Source organism: Harpia harpyja, chromosome 4 (genome assembly GCF_026419915.1).
Source record: "Harpia harpyja isolate bHarHar1 chromosome 4, bHarHar1 primary haplotype, whole genome shotgun sequence".
NCBI lineage: Eukaryota > Metazoa > Chordata > Aves > Accipitriformes > Accipitridae > Harpia > Harpia harpyja.
This window is the reverse complement of record NC_068943.1, coordinates 81,391,630-81,409,266: the sequence shown is the minus strand read 5'-3', so window position 1 is coordinate 81,409,266 and position 17,637 is coordinate 81,391,630. Positions and strand designations below refer to the sequence as shown.

The window sequence follows — 17,637 nt, the reverse complement described above, 5'->3', positions numbered from 1 at the left end:
CATTGCCCTTATCCCACCCTGTCACCCCAAGGACATGGTTTTCGCACCCAAATTAGTGTTGCGAGTACCCCTGGGTACCCGAAGCTCCCATTCCCATTCAGATTTAGCTGGTTTTGCAGGCAGAGCTGTGCCCTCGTGACCGCCCAGTCCCAGCTGGGCACCCCGGGGTGCCTCTGGCTTCCAGAAGGGCAGGAGCCATGTCCTGGGGTTTCCACCCTCACGTGCCTCACCCCAGGTTTGCTCTAGGCTATAGGCAAAGCAAAAAAAGACCAGTGCAGCTTGCACAGGCTTCCCAGCAGTGACAAGGCTGGGTTTGGGGCAGCTGGCAGCTGATGGGACCCGCCGAGCATCCCCTGAATTTCCTGCTGTGACCAACTGAGCAAGTGGAAAGTCCCCACAGGCACAGCAGGAGGACGTCCCTGTCCCTGCCCTCCTCACCAGCCAAAACCACTAACTGCCAGATGCACGGGAAATGCTCTTTGCCCATGGGTACAGGCTTTTGCTTTGCTGCTGAGCTCCCAATGGGCTCCCAGTGCTCTCTGCCCTGGTTGTAGCAATCCCCTGGGAGCTAACGTGGGGCTCTTCACTCCCTCCTTCCCTTGGCTTTAGCTGCTCTGAGCCCGGCCTGAGCTCCAAGTCAGCAAAAAGAGCCCTGGGGTTGTTTTTTAGTTGAAAAAAATCAGTGTTATGCTTCCCAAAGCACACTTTTGGCATCTCCTGCGCAGAGCCAATCCTCTGTCCCGTGCTGTACGACCTCTCCCTCAAGAGCTGAACCTGGTCTCCTGGGCTGCCTTATTTTCATAGTCTTGAACAGAAAAGGAAAATTACTGAGTGAGAAGCAGAATCAAGCCAAGGATCTTCACTTCCCAGCTCCCTGGGTGCTCAGGTCTACAGTCTTGGCCCTGTTTTTATTGATTGCATGGGATGCTGACAAGCAAAAGGAGCCCCACGGGTGAGGAGCTGGAGGCAGGGAAAGGCAAATTGCCATGGGAACGTGCCAGCAAGGGATGCCAGGCTGGGGAGGGCAGGTGCTTCAGCTCCAATAAAGCCCACGCCAGCATGGGAAAGTTGCTACAGGGTATTTTGGGACCGGATGAGCAGCAGAAAAGTTGCACAGAGCCGGCGGTGTGGGAGAGATGATGTCCCCTCTGACCAGGCTGGGTGCTGGGGTGGTTGGTCCACTCCCAACGCAGCCCTGTGCACCCCAAAAGGGGTGAGCCCTGCAAGCTGGACACCCCTCCACCCTCTCCTCCTAACCCTGGGTGCCCTCTGTGCACCTTACACACCCATACAACTACATGGGCACGCAAAGAGCACCCAAAGGCCCCGTCAGGAAGAACAAGAGGGGAGACAACCACACTGCAAGCCTCCCTTTTGCACCATCCCGTGCCACCCTGGTCTGGCTCAGACCCACTGGGCAGGGTGTGTGGCAAGGGACACGGGGTGAGGCATGCTGGTGACGAAGTGGGGTGACCCTGCACAGCTGCTGGTCGTCCTGGCCATCGGATGCTCCTGGTGTGCAAAGAAACGTGGTGCTGGTGCAAAATTAGGTAGCAGCTGAGGGCGGGATGGGGGGGGGACGAAGCAGAAATGACAGACACCCCTCGCTTGCAAGCAAGAGGAGGAGCCGCAGCCAGTGCTGGGTGCTGCACGACAAGAATAACACTCCCAAAGAGCCACCGGCTCGGAGACGACGTTGGCAGCGGGGTTGGCACCGACTCCCCCCTGCCACTCTTGCAGTTGTCCCGCTGCTCTTTCCAATTGCATGTCACTTCTGGGAGGTATAGATGGGGACGTGCTGGCCGGGGTCCCTTCCCACCTCCCCACGTCCCATTTGGTGCCAAAGCCAGCCCAAAGCCACCTCAACATCTGGGACACCCTCCTCCACCGCCGCGATCGCCCCGGGTGGCCGCGTCCCCGGGCTCAGAGCATGGCCGGGGTGGCCGCGGTGCAGGGGGGGCCCGTGCATGCGGGACCCCGGGAGCGCTGGGCGATGCGGCCGCGGGGGTTGCAGGCGCAGCCAGCCCCATGATTGGCGCGGCGGGGGACGAATGCCACAGCTGAGACGGGGCCGAGGCTACCTGAAGGACCCCGCATGTCCTCAGGTTTCACTCATGACCATCTGACAGCAGCAGCAGCTGCTCTGCCAACAGGCACTCGCTGAGCCAAAGCCTCCAGGAGTCGAAGGAGAGGGAAATTCTGGCCCTAAAAGGTCTCTCCTTGGGATTTTGCTCTCTCCACCCAACAGTAAGTACTGGGTTCAGCCCTGGGCTGATGTCAGGCCACCGGGCAGGGTCTGCGGGGTCTTGGATGTCCCTGGGTTTGTCATTCTCGCTGTGCCCGGAGCGGTGCAAGAAATGCCGGGGGCTTCACCGTCCGAGCGCCGGAGGTGGATGGGAGCAAGACAGCCCCCGCAGTCGCTGGGGTGGTGTTTAGGGCTGTAGGCACCCACCAGACTCCCCTGCGTGGAAAACAGCCCGGGACGGGGGGAGAAAGTCCCTGCAAAGGCACAGGCAGGGCATGGGGACACAGGTGCCAGCAGCCACCGGACCCTCGGTGGCCATGGACCTGCCGCTGGGATGAGAGGGCACGGCGGGGGATGTGACGGGCAACCAGTTTCTGAGCCACCTTCCCACTCGGAGGAAGGGAGCTACAGGCAGGGCTTAAAAGGCACAAGTCGCCTTTCTCCTGGCTTCTCCTCCTGGAGATCTAAATATAAACCTCAGCTTGGCCAAGCCAAGGTTGCAGGAAAGGTCTGCGGGGTGGCTTCACAGTGTCTCCTTTCAAGAAGGCGCCTGTCCCCGCAGAGCCCCTGTCCCCTGTGGGGGAGCAGAGAGGGACCCCCATGGGGAGAGGGGGAGGAGGTGGGACCCCTCTGCCGTGCTGAAACAGCGGTGACGGGGGGGGGGACATGGAGGTGGGAGGCCGTCATTTCCCCATTCGCACAAGGGGTGCGCGGGGTGCGCACGCACAGCCAACAGTTTTGGGGTGCCGGGGAGGCACGGTCAGCCCAATGTGGGGTTCAGAGCTCGGATCCCCCATGGGCAGTGGAGAAACAGGCAGTGCCAGGGTGGGATTTGGCTCTTTTTTTGGGTGCTGAGTCCCCTCACGTGCCTGTAGTGGGTGCACAGAGCTGTGCAAAGCTCCCACCACTCGCTGTGCATGCAGGGACCGCCTTGCACCCCCAGTGCCATTTCGGGGTTTATCCACAGGCAATCAGCCACCCCGGTCCCCCCATCCCTCGCAACGGCAACCATCCCTCTCGGCCAGATCCTGCATCGCTACTCTCTCGGTCCCTAGAGCCAGTGCTGAGTTGCAGAGTGAAGTTTGCAGATAAGCACAAGCATTTCTTCCCCTGCCCACACCGCTGCTGACAGCGATGCAACGGATCAGCCTGGGCATGCAGCGAGCAAAACACACTGCAAAAGATTTAACAGCAGATGTCGACAAGGGGCAACAATTCCATAAAACCCTGGGGACAGCGGGACACCCCTATCTGTCCTGTTATACAGGGGAGATCTTGCACATGTAGCTGATGGACTGATGCGTTGAGCGCTGGAGCTGCCTCCTCTAGTCCTTGCTAGGAAAATGCCTGGTGTTACAATGGTTCAGGAGGGAAAGGGCATATTTACAGGAACTGGTTAAAGAACACGGCGTCCTGCCTTGACTTGACTGTGCTAATATTTAAATAACATTTTCTATTTTCCGGTGTGCGTATAAGGGTCTGGTGACCATCAGTCAGGGCAAAAGGGCCCTGTGGAGCCACTCGGGCAGCTCCATCTTCACTCAGTGGAACTTGCTGGATTTGGGGGTAGGAAAGCGAGCAGCAGCAGGTAATGATGAGCCATCCAGCATCATTTCTGTGTTTGGCAGGTTGGACTAATGAGTTCATTTACATGGAGAGGAGGAATGGGGAGAGTGTGGTGGATGCTTTGGGGAGTTATGGGAGCAAAGACCCCAGCTATAGCTCCGGAGATGCCAGGAAGGGTGCTCAGTCTCTGTGCCTGTCTGTCTGTCCAGCTGCCTCCCTCCTTGGTTATTTATACAGCCCTTGGGAACATCTCAGCTTTGAGTCCCCCTTCTCCAGATCCAAGTGGATTTGCATGAGATCCCTTGGGAGCTGGAGGGCAAGAGTGGAGGTGTGGGGCTCAGCGCCTGGAGCTAGGCATGAGGAGGGCTGTGATGGCTGCAGGTGCCCCGTGTTGGTCGTGGTTTGCAGGGTGTCTGGTATGGGGTATTGGGGTGCAGAGGCTGTGATGGGAAAATGGGCATTCTCCAGCCCTGGGATGCTGCAAAGGCCCCGGTATTGCCAAGCCCACGGGATCATCAGGTCTGGGACCTGCTCCCAGTGCTGCTCATTGGTGATCCCTATGTGAGCCGGTGGGACTGCATCTCTCCTGGCATCCCTTGGAGGTGGCTGCGTCACTGCCCCCCACGTCCTCGGAGTCTGGGATAGCAGGTCGTTACAGCCCCACGCCATCCTCCCTTCCCCCACGCTGTCCCCTCGCTGCCTTCACAGCACTGCTCAGATCTTTTCTAAGCCTGACATGAGAGCTGCTGGCAGGGAGGAGCAGGAGCTTTGGATGACACCCGAGTGCAGGCAGTGGGCAGTGGGCAAGCACAGGGTCCCCGCTTTAACCCTTCCCCACCTGCTTGAGCCCCCCCAAAATAAACCCAAGCAGCCATTCACCCCGGTGTCCCCTTTCCAGCAATCCCCTCCCGGGGCTCAGTAGGGACAGCGGGATGGAAAGGAGGTGGGGATGGGGTGGTACCCCCCCCGCCGCTGCATCCCCCGGCTCCAGGCAGGAGGGGGTTAGCGCGTTGCTGCAGGATGTTGCAACCTCCTATTTCCATCTGTGGCCCGGGAGAGTATCTGAGGACTTCACAGCTTCCAGCCTATGTATCTCACCCCCGCCTTCAAGCACATCGAGGTACCCTTGGTAGGGCTGCGGGCAAACAGGCATTGAAGTGCCAGAGTTCAAGTAAATTCAGGACAATAACAATCGGTGAATTGCATGAAATTAATTTCCACGTGACTTATGATGCTGGTGGCAGGGGTGGAGGCACCTCTGTAGGGCATGTATTTTTGGGGGGTTAGCGGTTTATGTCCCAGGGGGAGGCTGGTGCCCTCTTAGCATGTTCAGCGTTGAGGATTTGGCTCTCCAAAGGAAGCCAGCGATGACACGGGCTCGGCTGTGTCTTTGCAAGGAGCTAGGGCCAGGGAGCAGCATCTTGTTTGGCACGTGCAGGGCACCCATCACGGCTGGGACCCCGCTGAAGGTGCTGCTGCAACGTACTGTGAAACACGGGATTGTGCATCACGTCCTTCTCCTCCTCAGTGTAAATCCCCCAACTGCCGGCACAGCGCTCGGCTCGCGGGTGTCCTTGTCCCAAAGTGCATCGCAAGGCGCGGGGGCGGGGGGGGGTTGGCTGCTGCCAGGAAAGGGGCTGGAGAGCATTTGGAGACCTCTTGGTCTGCCCGAGAAAGGCAGCATCTAGCAGGCAGAAAGCAGCAGAGCAGCATCATTCCATAGCAGTGAACTCATTCGACGTGCGCTTAAAATCAAGCATGCACTTTTGCATTTGGCCCGTACAACCACAGCAGCATCACTGTTGCTGTGGGTGGCCTGTGGGTAACACGCAGTGAGTGACCTTGGCTGGTCTGGACCACCCTGAGGGACCATGATGGCACCTGAGGAGCAGGAACTTGCTGCAGCATCTCAGTCCCTCTGGTCTGGCTGGGAAAAGCATCCACCAGCGCTGGGCTTGCTCTGGCATTGTTTTCCAAGGGCTTTCAACAGACCGTCATCTTTGCTCAGTATCGGGCAAATTGCAGGCAACATAGCTTCATCCGGCTCCCCGGGATGACGGATGCTGCTTGGAAGCATCCCGCATTCCTGCCGGTACAGTTGGCTTGGGCCACACTTCAGGCAAAGGAAAAAAACACACCCAGAGGAGGGTAAAAAACCACAGTGGTGACAGGAGTCGGCACGGGAGGACATGTCGCTAACGGGACACAGCGGTGCTCACTGGGCTTGGCGGGCAAGAAGCTGGTGATTGAGCTGCATAGCCCATGGGACTTACCCAGCCAAGCGCTTAAAAAACTCAGAAATTCAAAGGATAATGCTGGAAAATGAAGAATTAATTTTTTTTCTCACTCTCCAAGTCTTCCAAGCCCACTGCTATTTGAAAATAGAGTGGGAAAAGGATTGGGGTGACTCTCTTAAGTTTTTTATTGGTGTTACTTTCTTTTCGTGAAAACTTAGCACCACCTGCCTTGAAAACAGGGCAACCTAAAAACAGAGCGAGTTTATGGCGGGCTGAGAACCGCCACGGTGGTGGAGATCCAGTGTCCCACAGCAGTGTCATAAGAGGCATTTGTTTGCAAAAGAAAATTTTGGAGACTTCACATATCTTTCCAGATAGTCTTTGTAATGTAGTTACAGCAAAGCATTAAGGGATGACAATATATCTGGGGATAGTAAACACCAGACTCTTAAATAGCACATTATCATGTTACAGAAAGGGACATAAACTTGTTTATAAAATGGCTAATTTTGTCTGGCACAACTGAAGGGTGTTTATCCTAGTTACTGCTAGAAACTCATATAATCTCAGAAACGCTAATGCAGCTCCGGGCCCTGCTCAGCATGCTGGTAAATCACCCATGTGCATGACTTAAAGCAAATCTCTCCACCCCCTGTGCTATTTGTGGACAGAAGGAAAACGTTTCACATTAGATTTCTTCAATATTCCCACTTTTTTCCAAAACTCAGGGAAAATACTGTAAGAAAGCAACACCCCGTAGGACTTTTTCAAGCTTTGACATCCCAAGGACCATGCCGGAAGGAATTTTTTCTGCAACCATCAGACTTTACAACAAAGCACCACGTCACCCCGTACACTCAAGCATCACAAAAAAAATCACAAATATCCTGAAGCTCGAACAAAACGCGCAGCAGTGTATGGCACCACCGCTGCAGCATGGGGCTGACATCATCTCCTGTGTCGCAGCCTGCACCCGGTGGGGTTTGGAGATGTTTGGGGTCCCTCTGCCCTGCCGGGTGCGGTGGCAGGATTTGGCCCTGCTCCTTCTCCTTTCCCCCATGGTCCCACCCCTGGGGCTGAGCAGTGGGGTGTAGAGAGGTGGGAAATGCAGAGGGTATAAGGACTGTGGTATTTAATCCTCACCATAAGCTCCCTGTCCTCCATGGGCGTATAAATGCCGTCTGACCGCACCGAGTGTCCGTGCCCTTGGGCCGGGTTTGAACCAAATACATATTCTGCTGGCAGCGGGTCTCTTAGCACACGTGATTTTGGTTTTTTGAAACCTATTTAACGCATGCAGGGGTGGAGAGGGGACCTGCTTTGGGGGGCTTCATGGGGCATGCAGCAGGGTTGGGAGAATGAGACCCATGTTGTGGCCCCGGGGGTCCTCCTGGGCGAGCGAGATGGCTGCCACGGGGATCGGCAGCGCGGAGGATGATGGTGTTTGCAGCAGCGCTTGGGATGCATGTGACTGAGAACCCATCACTGGGCTGTGACTCATCCCCAAACCCTGCAGTCCCAGCTGGTCCCCATTGCACCATCCTGCCCCACCCTGGGTGTCCTCATGGGGATAAATAAGGGATGGGGAGGGTTGGGCTGTCCTGTGTGCAGTCAGCCTCTGGGTGCTGGTTTGGGTGGAAGTGGTGTGTCCCAGGAGGAGTTGGGGTGCAGGTAGCAAGGAGGGGGTGCTATAGGATTGTGCTTTCCATGTGCTGTGATGGGTTTAGGCTGCATGTGCAACAGGGTCTGCTTTCCAGAGCTCTTAAGCTGCTGGGTGCTGGCTTATCTCCCTCAGCGTTAACTTCTCGTAGCTACAAGCATGTGGGCCGGCTCTGGGCTCCTTGGCACCGGCTCTCCCAGAGCTGGCTGCTTGCTGGCTTTGGTGCGTGAGGTCCTTGTTTCCATGCTAATCCCTGCTGCAGAGATTCCCCTCTGTGCTGTGCACTGTGAGTGCTTGGCTGAGCATCACCTGGCTCTGCTGTATGTTGGTGAGTGATGCTGATTTACACTTGCTGATGACCATTCAGGTTGTATTCTGTCTTAGGCTTGTGTACATATCAGTCTCCTCTGGGGTCTTTCCAGAGTGTTTCCTGTTAAGAGGGTGAATCTTGAAGGGCAGGTTTACAGATGGGTAAGGGCAGCTCCTCAAGATGTGTTTGGTGGTCTTGCTGCAACATTGCAGATACTCAGAGGGTCCCACTGCTGTCTCCCACGTTCTGGGTATCTGTAGAGCCAAGATCTCTCAGAAGCAGCGTGTCTTCACTTGAGACACCCCCGTCATATCTGTCTTTGTTAACCCAGCCCTGAGTATGGTAGGGGAACAAGTACATCTCTCTTGGCTTACCAGGCTGGGGGGCTCTGGGTTTGCAGATGTTCTCCCAGAACAATGTCCTAGGAAGGGAGGAGCAGAGCCCTGGATCTGCATGGGTCAGCAGGATGGGGGGAGGCCCCCAGCCATCCAGTGTCCCCCACAGCCACATGTCTGCATGCAGCAGCCAAGAAAGTCCTTCCCCCTCTTCCTCAGCCCACAGGAGGTTATTTTCTGTGCAGGGATGGGGTGCCTTTCCAAGCAGTCTCAGAGAGGACCCTGTCACCCTTCTGTCTCTCCTGATTGTACAGAACCTATTACGCAGCATCTCTGGTAGTTTCCAAACAGCTCAGGTTATTTTGGAGGCTGATTCATTTGTGTGGCCACAGAGTAGCAAAAATATCAGAGGAAACTGAATTTCTATCAAAGTGAAGGCCATGCGCTCCTGAGCAGGGAGCTGCTCCCAGTTGCCTGCTGGTAATTGCTGATGCTGAACTGGGAGGGTGAGATGCTCACCCATGGTGTGCCAAGGTGTTGGACACAGGCAGTCCAGAAGCAACAGCTCAAGTGTGTCACAGTAAAAAGAAGTTATCCAGCTTAGCTGGGAGTCCAAAATTTAAGGCGGCAATAAATAGCAGATCAGAGCTTTGTAGAGACATTTTAAGTGACTGATTTCTTAATAGGAAAGCTGATGGGGCAAGAATCTGCCTTTAATAAGGGACTCTGGGGGGACCTAGCTCCTGGGGAGAGCTGGGGCTGAGCCCCGCAGGCCCGTGGGGGTGATTTTTGCCTGAGGCAGCACCTGTCGCTGCGCCCAAAGTGCTTTTACCTATCGGAGGCGCAAAGAGTTTGATCTCGGTTATTTATAGCAGCTGCTATAAATGTGCCAGGATGTGCCACACTGGGAGCAGAGGGGCTGTTCATCCCGTCCCAGCGGCTGGGGGTGGCTGGTCCCACAGTGAGCCACTTCACTTGGGGTTGTGGGACCTGGCTGTCTCCCACACACACTGGTGTGGGAACTGGGCTCACTGGTGGACAGGGGTGTTGGGCCGAGCCCCCTGCAGAGTCTGTGTTTGGCTCTTGGCTCCTTTTCTTTTGAGTGATGAACCAGTGATGCTGATGGCTCCGGGGCTGCGGTGTGCAGGAGCTGGACATAGGCTTAAGTCCTGATCCTCCTCCCTGGGGTCATCCACTATCTCTGGGTGGCCACAAAGCGGTCAGAGCAGAAGCAGATGCTGCAAAAGACCCCAAAAAGCAACAAAGCATTTCCATGCCCAGGGCAACATCTCCTTTGAGGACTCCCTGCTTAGCCTTGGGCAGCGCTGCCAACCCCCAGCATCTTCCCCTGTGGCTGCAAGCCCCATGCCTGGTGCTGCCAGGGGCTGCTCCATTGGCAGCCGGATCAGCGTGGCTTCAGCCGAGGAAGAGGAGATACGGGCCGAAAGCAAAGCTGGTCCTGCTTGCTTGAGCTCCCCTCCTGCGCTCGCTCCTGCCAGGGGGAGGAATGAGCAGAGTCATGGGGCTGCAGAAACTTGACTCCTGCAGTGATCGCTGGTGGCAGCTGGAGGCACGGCCACCTCGGCTGGGACCGCAGGCTGGGTGCAGTGAGCGGGGATGGGGCATTGCTGGGCGTTTGGAGGGGAAGCACCCAGCGGGAGGCTCCAGGGAAGATGTGGACCGTGCAGCACCCGGTGCACCGAAGCCTTGGAGAGCAGTGTGCTGCTGAAGGGGCTGGAGCCCTACAGAGCGCTGGCATGGTCTGTAAAGCGGGCTTGTCCTAACAGCTCTGCAAAACCCTGGTTCCAGGGCAATTGAGGCTGCCTAGACCAACAAGCTCCTCAGAGTCTGCAGGAGATGGGGTGGGTTGGTCCCCCCCATGGGTGCTGTGGGTCCTGCTTGAACATGCATCAGTGCATCCCCGGTGGGACTCAGGGCAATAGAGTCAAACGCAGCCCAGTGCTTTTGGCTTGAGCTTTGAGGCCACTTGTATCAAGGGAATGCAAAGGGTAGGTTTCCAGAGCTGCTCAAGTAGAGCATGAAACGGGGGTAAATCCAAAATAACTCTGGATGAGAAGAAGCAACGGTGGTACCCTGCTGACCCGCTGCCATGGGCACAGTCCCCTCGCAGAGACATGTGGTGGCAAAAATTCCTTTTTTGCTTGCTTTGATGAGGTGCCACCTTTGGGGTCCAGCAGGCCTGGGGTGAGATGGGGCTGTGCCCCTCTGGGGTAGCTGCTCCGGGCTCTGTTTTGCAGCGGTTTGGGCCACAAGCTGGGCTGTGGGCAGTGCTAGACGACTCCACTTTGCAGTGATGAGACTCAGTTTATCTTATTAGATAACCCTGTTCAGCAAGGACAAAACTCTCCCTCTTCTAAAATAGGTTTAAATACAAAAATTGGTGCTCTTGTAATTTGATTTTTTTTTTTAAAGGTTGCCCTGTTCCAAAAGGCAACAAGTTGCTCCCATCCCTCTACCAGCTGCATTTTGAACGTGCGTCGAAGCCCTGGTGCTGGAGCCACGAAGGGGCTGTTCGAACACTGTGATGAAGGTGGTCTCTGCCCAAGAGATGTTGCAGCTGGGGGCCAGTCCCTGCTTTATCCCTGGAATTGGATGCAATGGGGGGTGAGCAGTAATATCCCCACAAAGATGTGCTGCTGTGGGGATTGCCTGCCCTTGGCAGGAGAACATCCATTTTGCATACCAAGATTCAATTCAGCGGTGATAGTGAGGGAGCGTGGTGGCTTCTAAAATGCAGTTATCCTGCACTGCTCAAAATCAATACCTCCCTTTGCTTTTATCACTTGGTTTTATAATCACCATGGGAATGTGTCGATACTGTTATGCACCCAGAGTCTCTCTTCCCATCAGGGCTATCTATAAATGTCCGGTTCTCCTTAATTACAAAGGGCTGAAGGTTTCCAGCTCTCAGCATGGCAGGGCTGGGTCTGTGAGGAGTTTTGAGCCTATAGCTTTTTCGGAAGCAAGTGCTCAGCAGCAGCATCACAGAAAGTTTTGGTGCATGGAGGAGTCACTGCTTGCCAGTGGGATGCTCATTTTGGGGACGGTGAGGCCCAGATATCCCAGTATCCCTGCAAAACAGGATCAGGTGTTATGGTATATTGGGCTCATCTGACACAGGCTGGTGTTTATGGGTTGAACAGATATTAAGGCAAAGCAGAGGCAAAGTGATGCAAAGCAAGAACTTTTCTGGTGTCTAGGAAGCCTTTGCCAGGTGTTTCAGCCTCGCTGAGGGCATGGCAGCCTGTTCCTCTGGGTGCAACCACCCAGCTCGTCCCCACTTTGGTCTCTCCGACCGTTTTTTTTTTGTTCTGCTGCTCAGTGGAGCCACCCTTATCTCTCCCAAATGGCCCATTCTATTCCTGTCTGGGGAGTCATTCTGATCTCCATAAAATTAGAAAGTGCCATTATTGCCTTGCTTTTTGGCTCAAGATAAGCCTTTAACCCCTTCCTCTCAGGAGCAGAGCCATCCAGCGCTGCAGAGTAACCACTGCAGGTTACTTGTATTTCCTATGGACGGGTGCTGTGAAATGGGCCACTGATCCTGCAGGACCGAGCTCCTCTGGCTGAGGAACCTCTTGCTTTGAGCGCTGTATGTTGCTCGCACAAGGTGCAGGATGAAAGCTGCCCATGCCTTGCAGCATATTGCAAAGGGGAGACAGCTAGAGCGGTGCCGCTGATGCCGAAGGTGTTTTGTTTTGTTAAACAACCCTGTCTAGGTTGTGAAATTGCGTGTCTAACAACAGCCAGCTGGTGCCAGGGACACCAGCTGCTCAGCTCATATGGTGCTCAACCTGATGGTGCTTTTTGATCAGAGGGTGAACGGGGGTCTGGGAGGAGAAGGAGCACACAGCGTGCTCCGTCTGCAAGTGATCCATGCATAATAATCTTTCTTGCAAGTTCAATAGTTCTGCAATAAACTCGTTTGCAAAAACTCACCAAGATCCTGCCATCACCTGGCTTCAAGGGCTGAGCAAAAATGCCCCAAAATGGCACCAGCTGGCATTGCCTTCTCAGCCCTCCTCTCCCCAGCAGGCTGGGCGCAGGCGTCCTGGGAGCAGAATGAGAGGATGGCCGGCCTGCCGCACATCCCGGGCCCCGAGAACCTCCGCCCCTTCACCCCCGCCTCGCTGGCTGCCATCAAGCAGCGCATCGCGGAGGCAGAGGCACTCAAGGTAAAGCGGCAGCACATGGAGCTGCCTGAGGAAGAAGAGATCAAGCCCAGGAGTGACCTGGAAGCTGGCAAGAACCTGCCCCTTATCTATGGTGACCCACCGCTGGAGCTCATCGGGACCCCCCTGGAGGACCTGGACCCTTTCTACAAGGATAAGAAGGTGAGGGGCAGAGCTTAGCCCATGGGTAGACTTGGCATTACATGTAAATCCCAAGAAAAAGACCAAAGCATGGACTTCCTCTTCTTTCCACCATGCCCCAGGGTCTCATCTGAGCCCATCTTGGTGATCCGTAGCCCCAAACTACTGTGGTTGCTTCTCTTCCAAAGCAGAGCATCTGTTCCTTGGCAGTCACAAGCCTTTGGAGATCCAAAGCACACATAGAGGTCTCACCTCTAATGGCAGCACTTGATCTGTAGGTGTTTCGGGGGTGTGCAGAAGGGCTAACCTATCTCCCTCCTTTCTTTTCTCCACAGACGTTCATAGTCCTCAACAAAGGGAAGTCCATCTTCCGCTTCTCGGCGACCCCGGCCCTCTACCTGCTGGGGCCCTTCCACCCCATCCGCAGAGGAGCCATCAAAGTGCTTGTCCATTCATATCCTTGCCCTCTGTGATGCTGCTCCATTGCCAGGTCAAACCCTGATGGTCAGAGTGCAAACAGTCCTGGGAGAGGGCTGAGAGAAGTGTTTCATGATGGTCTGGCGAGCAAATTTCCTGGGCTGGCCCCCACCATGGCCAGGACCCGCTGCCCGGCCATCCCAATGCTTTGGTCCCTTCCCAAGGAGTGGGTGCTTGAACGCTTTGGGCACCTTGGTGGCACCAAGAGGTCAGTCTTGGTTGGAGAAGGGAAGAAACCTAAGTGGTAGAGCTTCCTAGGAAGAGGTACAAGGTCTCTGAGGTCTGGAGAGACTCGGAAAGGAAAGAAAATGATTACAGATCAGGGGATCCTGTCCCATCTGGGAAGTGGGCAAATTGGGGAGCTCAAAGGATGCTTTGGGAGAGGGGAGGCAGAGGAACCAGGACATTGGGGTACAGGGAAGGAGGCAACTTGGGCAGTGCTGGGGCTTTTGGTGTGAGACAAACAGAGATGGAAAGACAGGAAAGGATGCCAAGAGCAAGAGGGGCACTAGGATGGGTGGGAAGTGATCCCAGCAGAGCTCTGGTGGCAGCAGGGGGTGATGGCCAGGAGGTAGGAGGAAAAAGAGGGGCAGAGGGATCAGACAAGTGGGGAAAGCTGTATCCTGGGGTGATGGAGAGGAAGGAGCACAGGGGACAAGAAGGGAGGCAGACCCAGCACCACGGAGATGGGGAAGGGAGCAGAAGGGGAGGGCAGGGGCCAGGACCATGCACGGGAGCACAGAACTGAGCCAGGAGAGAGCTGCAGGAGGAGCAGGTCAGGGCATGGGACCAAGGTGGGAGTCAGGACAAGAGTAGGGGTGCTTGCCTTCATAACCGTGTGAAGGGGGGAATCTAGGCAACAGCCACAGCATTTCTCCTTGACCAAGTTTTAAATTGTTCAGCATGTTCATCATGATCACGATTTTAACCAACTGTGTGTTTATGACAATGAGCAACCCCCCGGCATGGTCCAAGAACGTGGAGTAAGTCCGTGCCTCCCACGACCTCCCCCAGCCATGGGGGCCATCCTCAGGAGGGACAGGACCAAGGCTGAGAGGAGTGTTGGGATCCAGGCACCCTTCAGAGGAGGAGAGGTGTCATTGGGAGATGCTGGTGGCCCTCTTGATCTCAGAAGGGATGTCCGCGCTCTGCATTAGGCATTGCAAAGAGTGGGAGTGTTTCAGAGCTGCCCAAAATCTGGTGGGGTCCCTGTGACAGCAGACCACTGCAGAGCAGGCTGGGTCAGGTCGGGTCAGCAGTGATAGTCTGGAGAGGCTGAGCAGACCCACGAGTCCAGAAAGCATGGACAACCAGCCCCAGGTGAGAAGGGGAAAATCTAGCATTTTCTGCTGTGGTTCTGCACAATCAGGTCTCAGCAGGGTTTTACAGAGAGCATGATGGTGGTGGGACATCAGCAGGGATCAGAGGTGTTGCAGAATAGTCATCAAAGGGATTGGTACCTCAAGATGTCCCAACTTGCCTTACAAGGAACCCAGCAGCCTGTGACTGTGAACCCCCAAACTCAGCTCCCCAAGATGGTCCCACTGGCAGGGGTGGACAAAACCTCATCCTGAGCTGACCCTTGGACCTGGGTGAGCATCCCCTGAGTCACCGTTCCCATTTCAGATACGCCTTCACTGGGATATACACCTTCGAGTCCCTCATCAAGATACTGTCGAGAGGCTTCTGCATCGACGACTTCACATTCCTGCGCGACCCGTGGAACTGGCTGGACTTCATGGTCATCTCCATGGCGTGAGTTTGGTGGGATGGGGAGCGGACAGGAGGTCTGGCCACTGCACCCGGGGGCGGAATGACGCTGGGGAGGAGGGCTGAGAAGCAGGGGAGTGGGTGCCTGGCAGAGCCCTTAAAACCCTTTCCTCTCCCGTCCTGCAGCTACATTACCGAGTTTGTGGACCTGGGGAACATCTCTGCTCTCAGGACCTTCCGTGTCCTCCGTGCCTTGAAAACCATCACCGTGATACCAGGTGGGACTTAAAGAAGGGGTCTCTTCTCCATATCTTCCCCTCCCTCGAGCTTAGGTTTTCCCACAGTTCACAGCAGTTCCTTGTTCTTTTGACAGCTCTAAGAGAAAACAGAGGAAATAAGGTATTTGATATTTATAAATAATTTTCCACCTATTTCAGCTTTTGGGTCAGGTCCTGCTGATTTTACATCTTGAAATTAGCTATGCTGACTCAGTTGTTTGGCCAGGGAAAGCCCCTGATGAGCCAGATGTGGTGTTTTTAGGGCTCCTTGGAGATGCCTTAAGTGGGCTTGTGCTCACGTTGTGTTTACGGTCTCGATTAACCGATACATTTTGCTTGGTCCTTGGAGCCATAAATTCAGTTTTGTCCCCACTGCTGACTGCTCTGGTGCTAGGGTTGAGATATTTAATGGGTATTAGTGCAAGAGCCATGTGGCAAGTGCTTAACATCACCCCAAACATCCAGCCTGCAGTGTTAGGAGCATGTTATCAAATACCTCTGATGGCTGTTTCCCAAGTTTGATACCATTTCAATACCCTGTTTTGGTACCACCTAGTGCAAGCTCACAGAAATGATAGGTCAGACCCCTTGAAGAAGCATGAGATTGAACTGAAAATGATAATTTCTTGTGGTGAATAAATTCTTGTGTCCCTGCAGTTTCCAGATCTTTAGGGTTCATATTTGAATGGTTTTTGCCTCCATCAAACAGGCTAAAAATTGCATTTAGCAAAACATAAGCTGCTGCTTCTTTCTGGAATAACATCCCCCCAAGAGGCTCTGCAGAAATAGCAGTTGCAAAAATAAGCTGTTTTAGAACAGCTGTCCTCAGCAGTTTCCCAACTTAGACAAGCCCTTGGAGAACAGGGTTTTACCTAAATAGGGTTTTTTTTGGGGGGGGGACGGGACTAGCATGATGACAGGGCTAAAAATCACGTGTCTTTGGAGAATTGCCTCTACATGAGAAAGCTCTGTGCTCAGAGCTGCTTTTAAGATCAATGTCAGGATGTCCCAGCATCACCCATCATCCATGTAGACCTCGGGTGACAGGAATGACATTCTCCATGTGAAAAGCCCACTGAGGATCTGTGGGCAGGCCTCCTCTGTGGAAGAAACAGTGATGCTGGGGGGGATGGATGAGTTAATCCTGATGCTTAATGCAGATGTCGCTTCGTCACCTTCACTCGGACACATTTGGGTTTCTCCAGCTTGAAGGAATCAGGCTGGAAGGTACGTGGGGACTCCCAACCACCCATGGGGCAACAGCATGTGGGGGTGTTGAACCACGGAGGCTTTTCTGGAGCTGAGAGCAGTGGTCAGCATCTTCCAGCTGGGATGGCAAATAGCTTTTCCATGTGCCGCAGCAAAGTGGGCTACTCTACTGGCTTGGCCCAAAAAAGGCCTGACTGTGGTATTTGGGGAAAACGCAAAGCCAAAGGAATTCATGGCTGCCAGCCTGAGATGGGCTTTGGCTTGTGATAGCCAGGTTAAGGTTGGCATGGGGAGGCTTGGCTGGCACTGGTCCAAAGGTGACAATTCTGGGGGAGGCGTTTATGCTGCCCAGCAATGTGTGGGGCAGCTGGGATGCAACAAGGGGCACAGAGCTGGGGGTCTGAGCACATGGGGTGAACTTGGTGATACCACATGTCCCCACCAGATCCAGCATGTTTTGGGAGCACCGTAGCACATTCTCCACAATTAGCAAACAAGCAATTAGCTCAGTAGTGACACTTCCCCCCTAGGGCTGAAGACGATCGTTGGGGCTCTGATCCAGTCAGTGAAGAAGCTTGCAGACGTCATGATCCTCACCGTCTTCTGCCTGAGTGTGTTCGCCCTAATCGGTCTCCAGCTCTTCATGGGGAACCTCCGGCAGAAGTGCGTGCGGTGGCCCCCCCTCAACGACACCCTGCTGGAGGACTTGGGGCTGGACAACGATACGTTGGCCAACACAACGCTCTATGGCAACTTCACCGACAGCATTGCCAGCAACTTCACCAGCAACTTCACCAGCAACAGCACCTTTGATTTCGAGGCCTACATCAATGATGAAGGTAAACACTCGTGCACCCCCTTCTCTGCTGGCCCATCACCCTGGCTTGCTCCTCAGTTTCCTTGCTCTTCATCCGTGTCAGACCCAGATGGTTTGCTTGCATGGATCTTCTTGCCAAGGTGCTTTGCAGGGACATGTGGTCGGTGGGTGAAACTCGGATTGTGCATACTGACAGGATAGACAGATGGGATCAAATCCTCCTTGCCAGGGAAAATGCAGTCCACCTGGGCAAGCTAAACTCCTCCAGAAAGGTTTCACCATGGGAAGCCTGGACAAACCAGTGTCTCCATCTCTCCCACTTGCTTTGTGAGGGCACAATCTCCCCATCGGGGTGGGCACTGGTGAACAGCTGCTCCATCTGGCTGGTCACAGCAGGGAAACCAAACCCTCCAGGAGCAGATGGGACTTCGGGTGGAAAACCAGAGGGAAGGATGCAGG

At 54.8% G+C, this 17,637-nt stretch overlaps 1 protein-coding gene across 1 annotated transcript in view; it reads left to right on the top strand.

Annotated features, from left to right (window-relative positions):
• Window positions 1-1,994: 1,994 nt before the first annotated feature.
• The window catches only part of SCN4A (sodium voltage-gated channel alpha subunit 4), a 44,867-nt gene continuing 29,224 nt past the window's right edge, over window positions 1,995-17,637 (top strand). Inside the window, exons 1-7 of the mRNA XM_052785051.1 lie at window positions 1,995-2,247; window positions 12,410-12,708; window positions 13,023-13,156; window positions 14,052-14,147; window positions 14,791-14,919; window positions 15,061-15,152; window positions 16,892-17,200. Coding sequence (XP_052641011.1) covers window positions 12,445-12,708; window positions 13,023-13,156; window positions 14,052-14,147; window positions 14,791-14,919; window positions 15,061-15,152; window positions 16,892-17,200 — 1,024 coding nt within the window. The 5' untranslated portion in view covers window positions 1,995-2,247; window positions 12,410-12,444. The remainder of the gene's footprint in view (window positions 2,248-12,409; window positions 12,709-13,022; window positions 13,157-14,051; window positions 14,148-14,790; window positions 14,920-15,060; window positions 15,153-16,891; window positions 17,201-17,637) is intronic.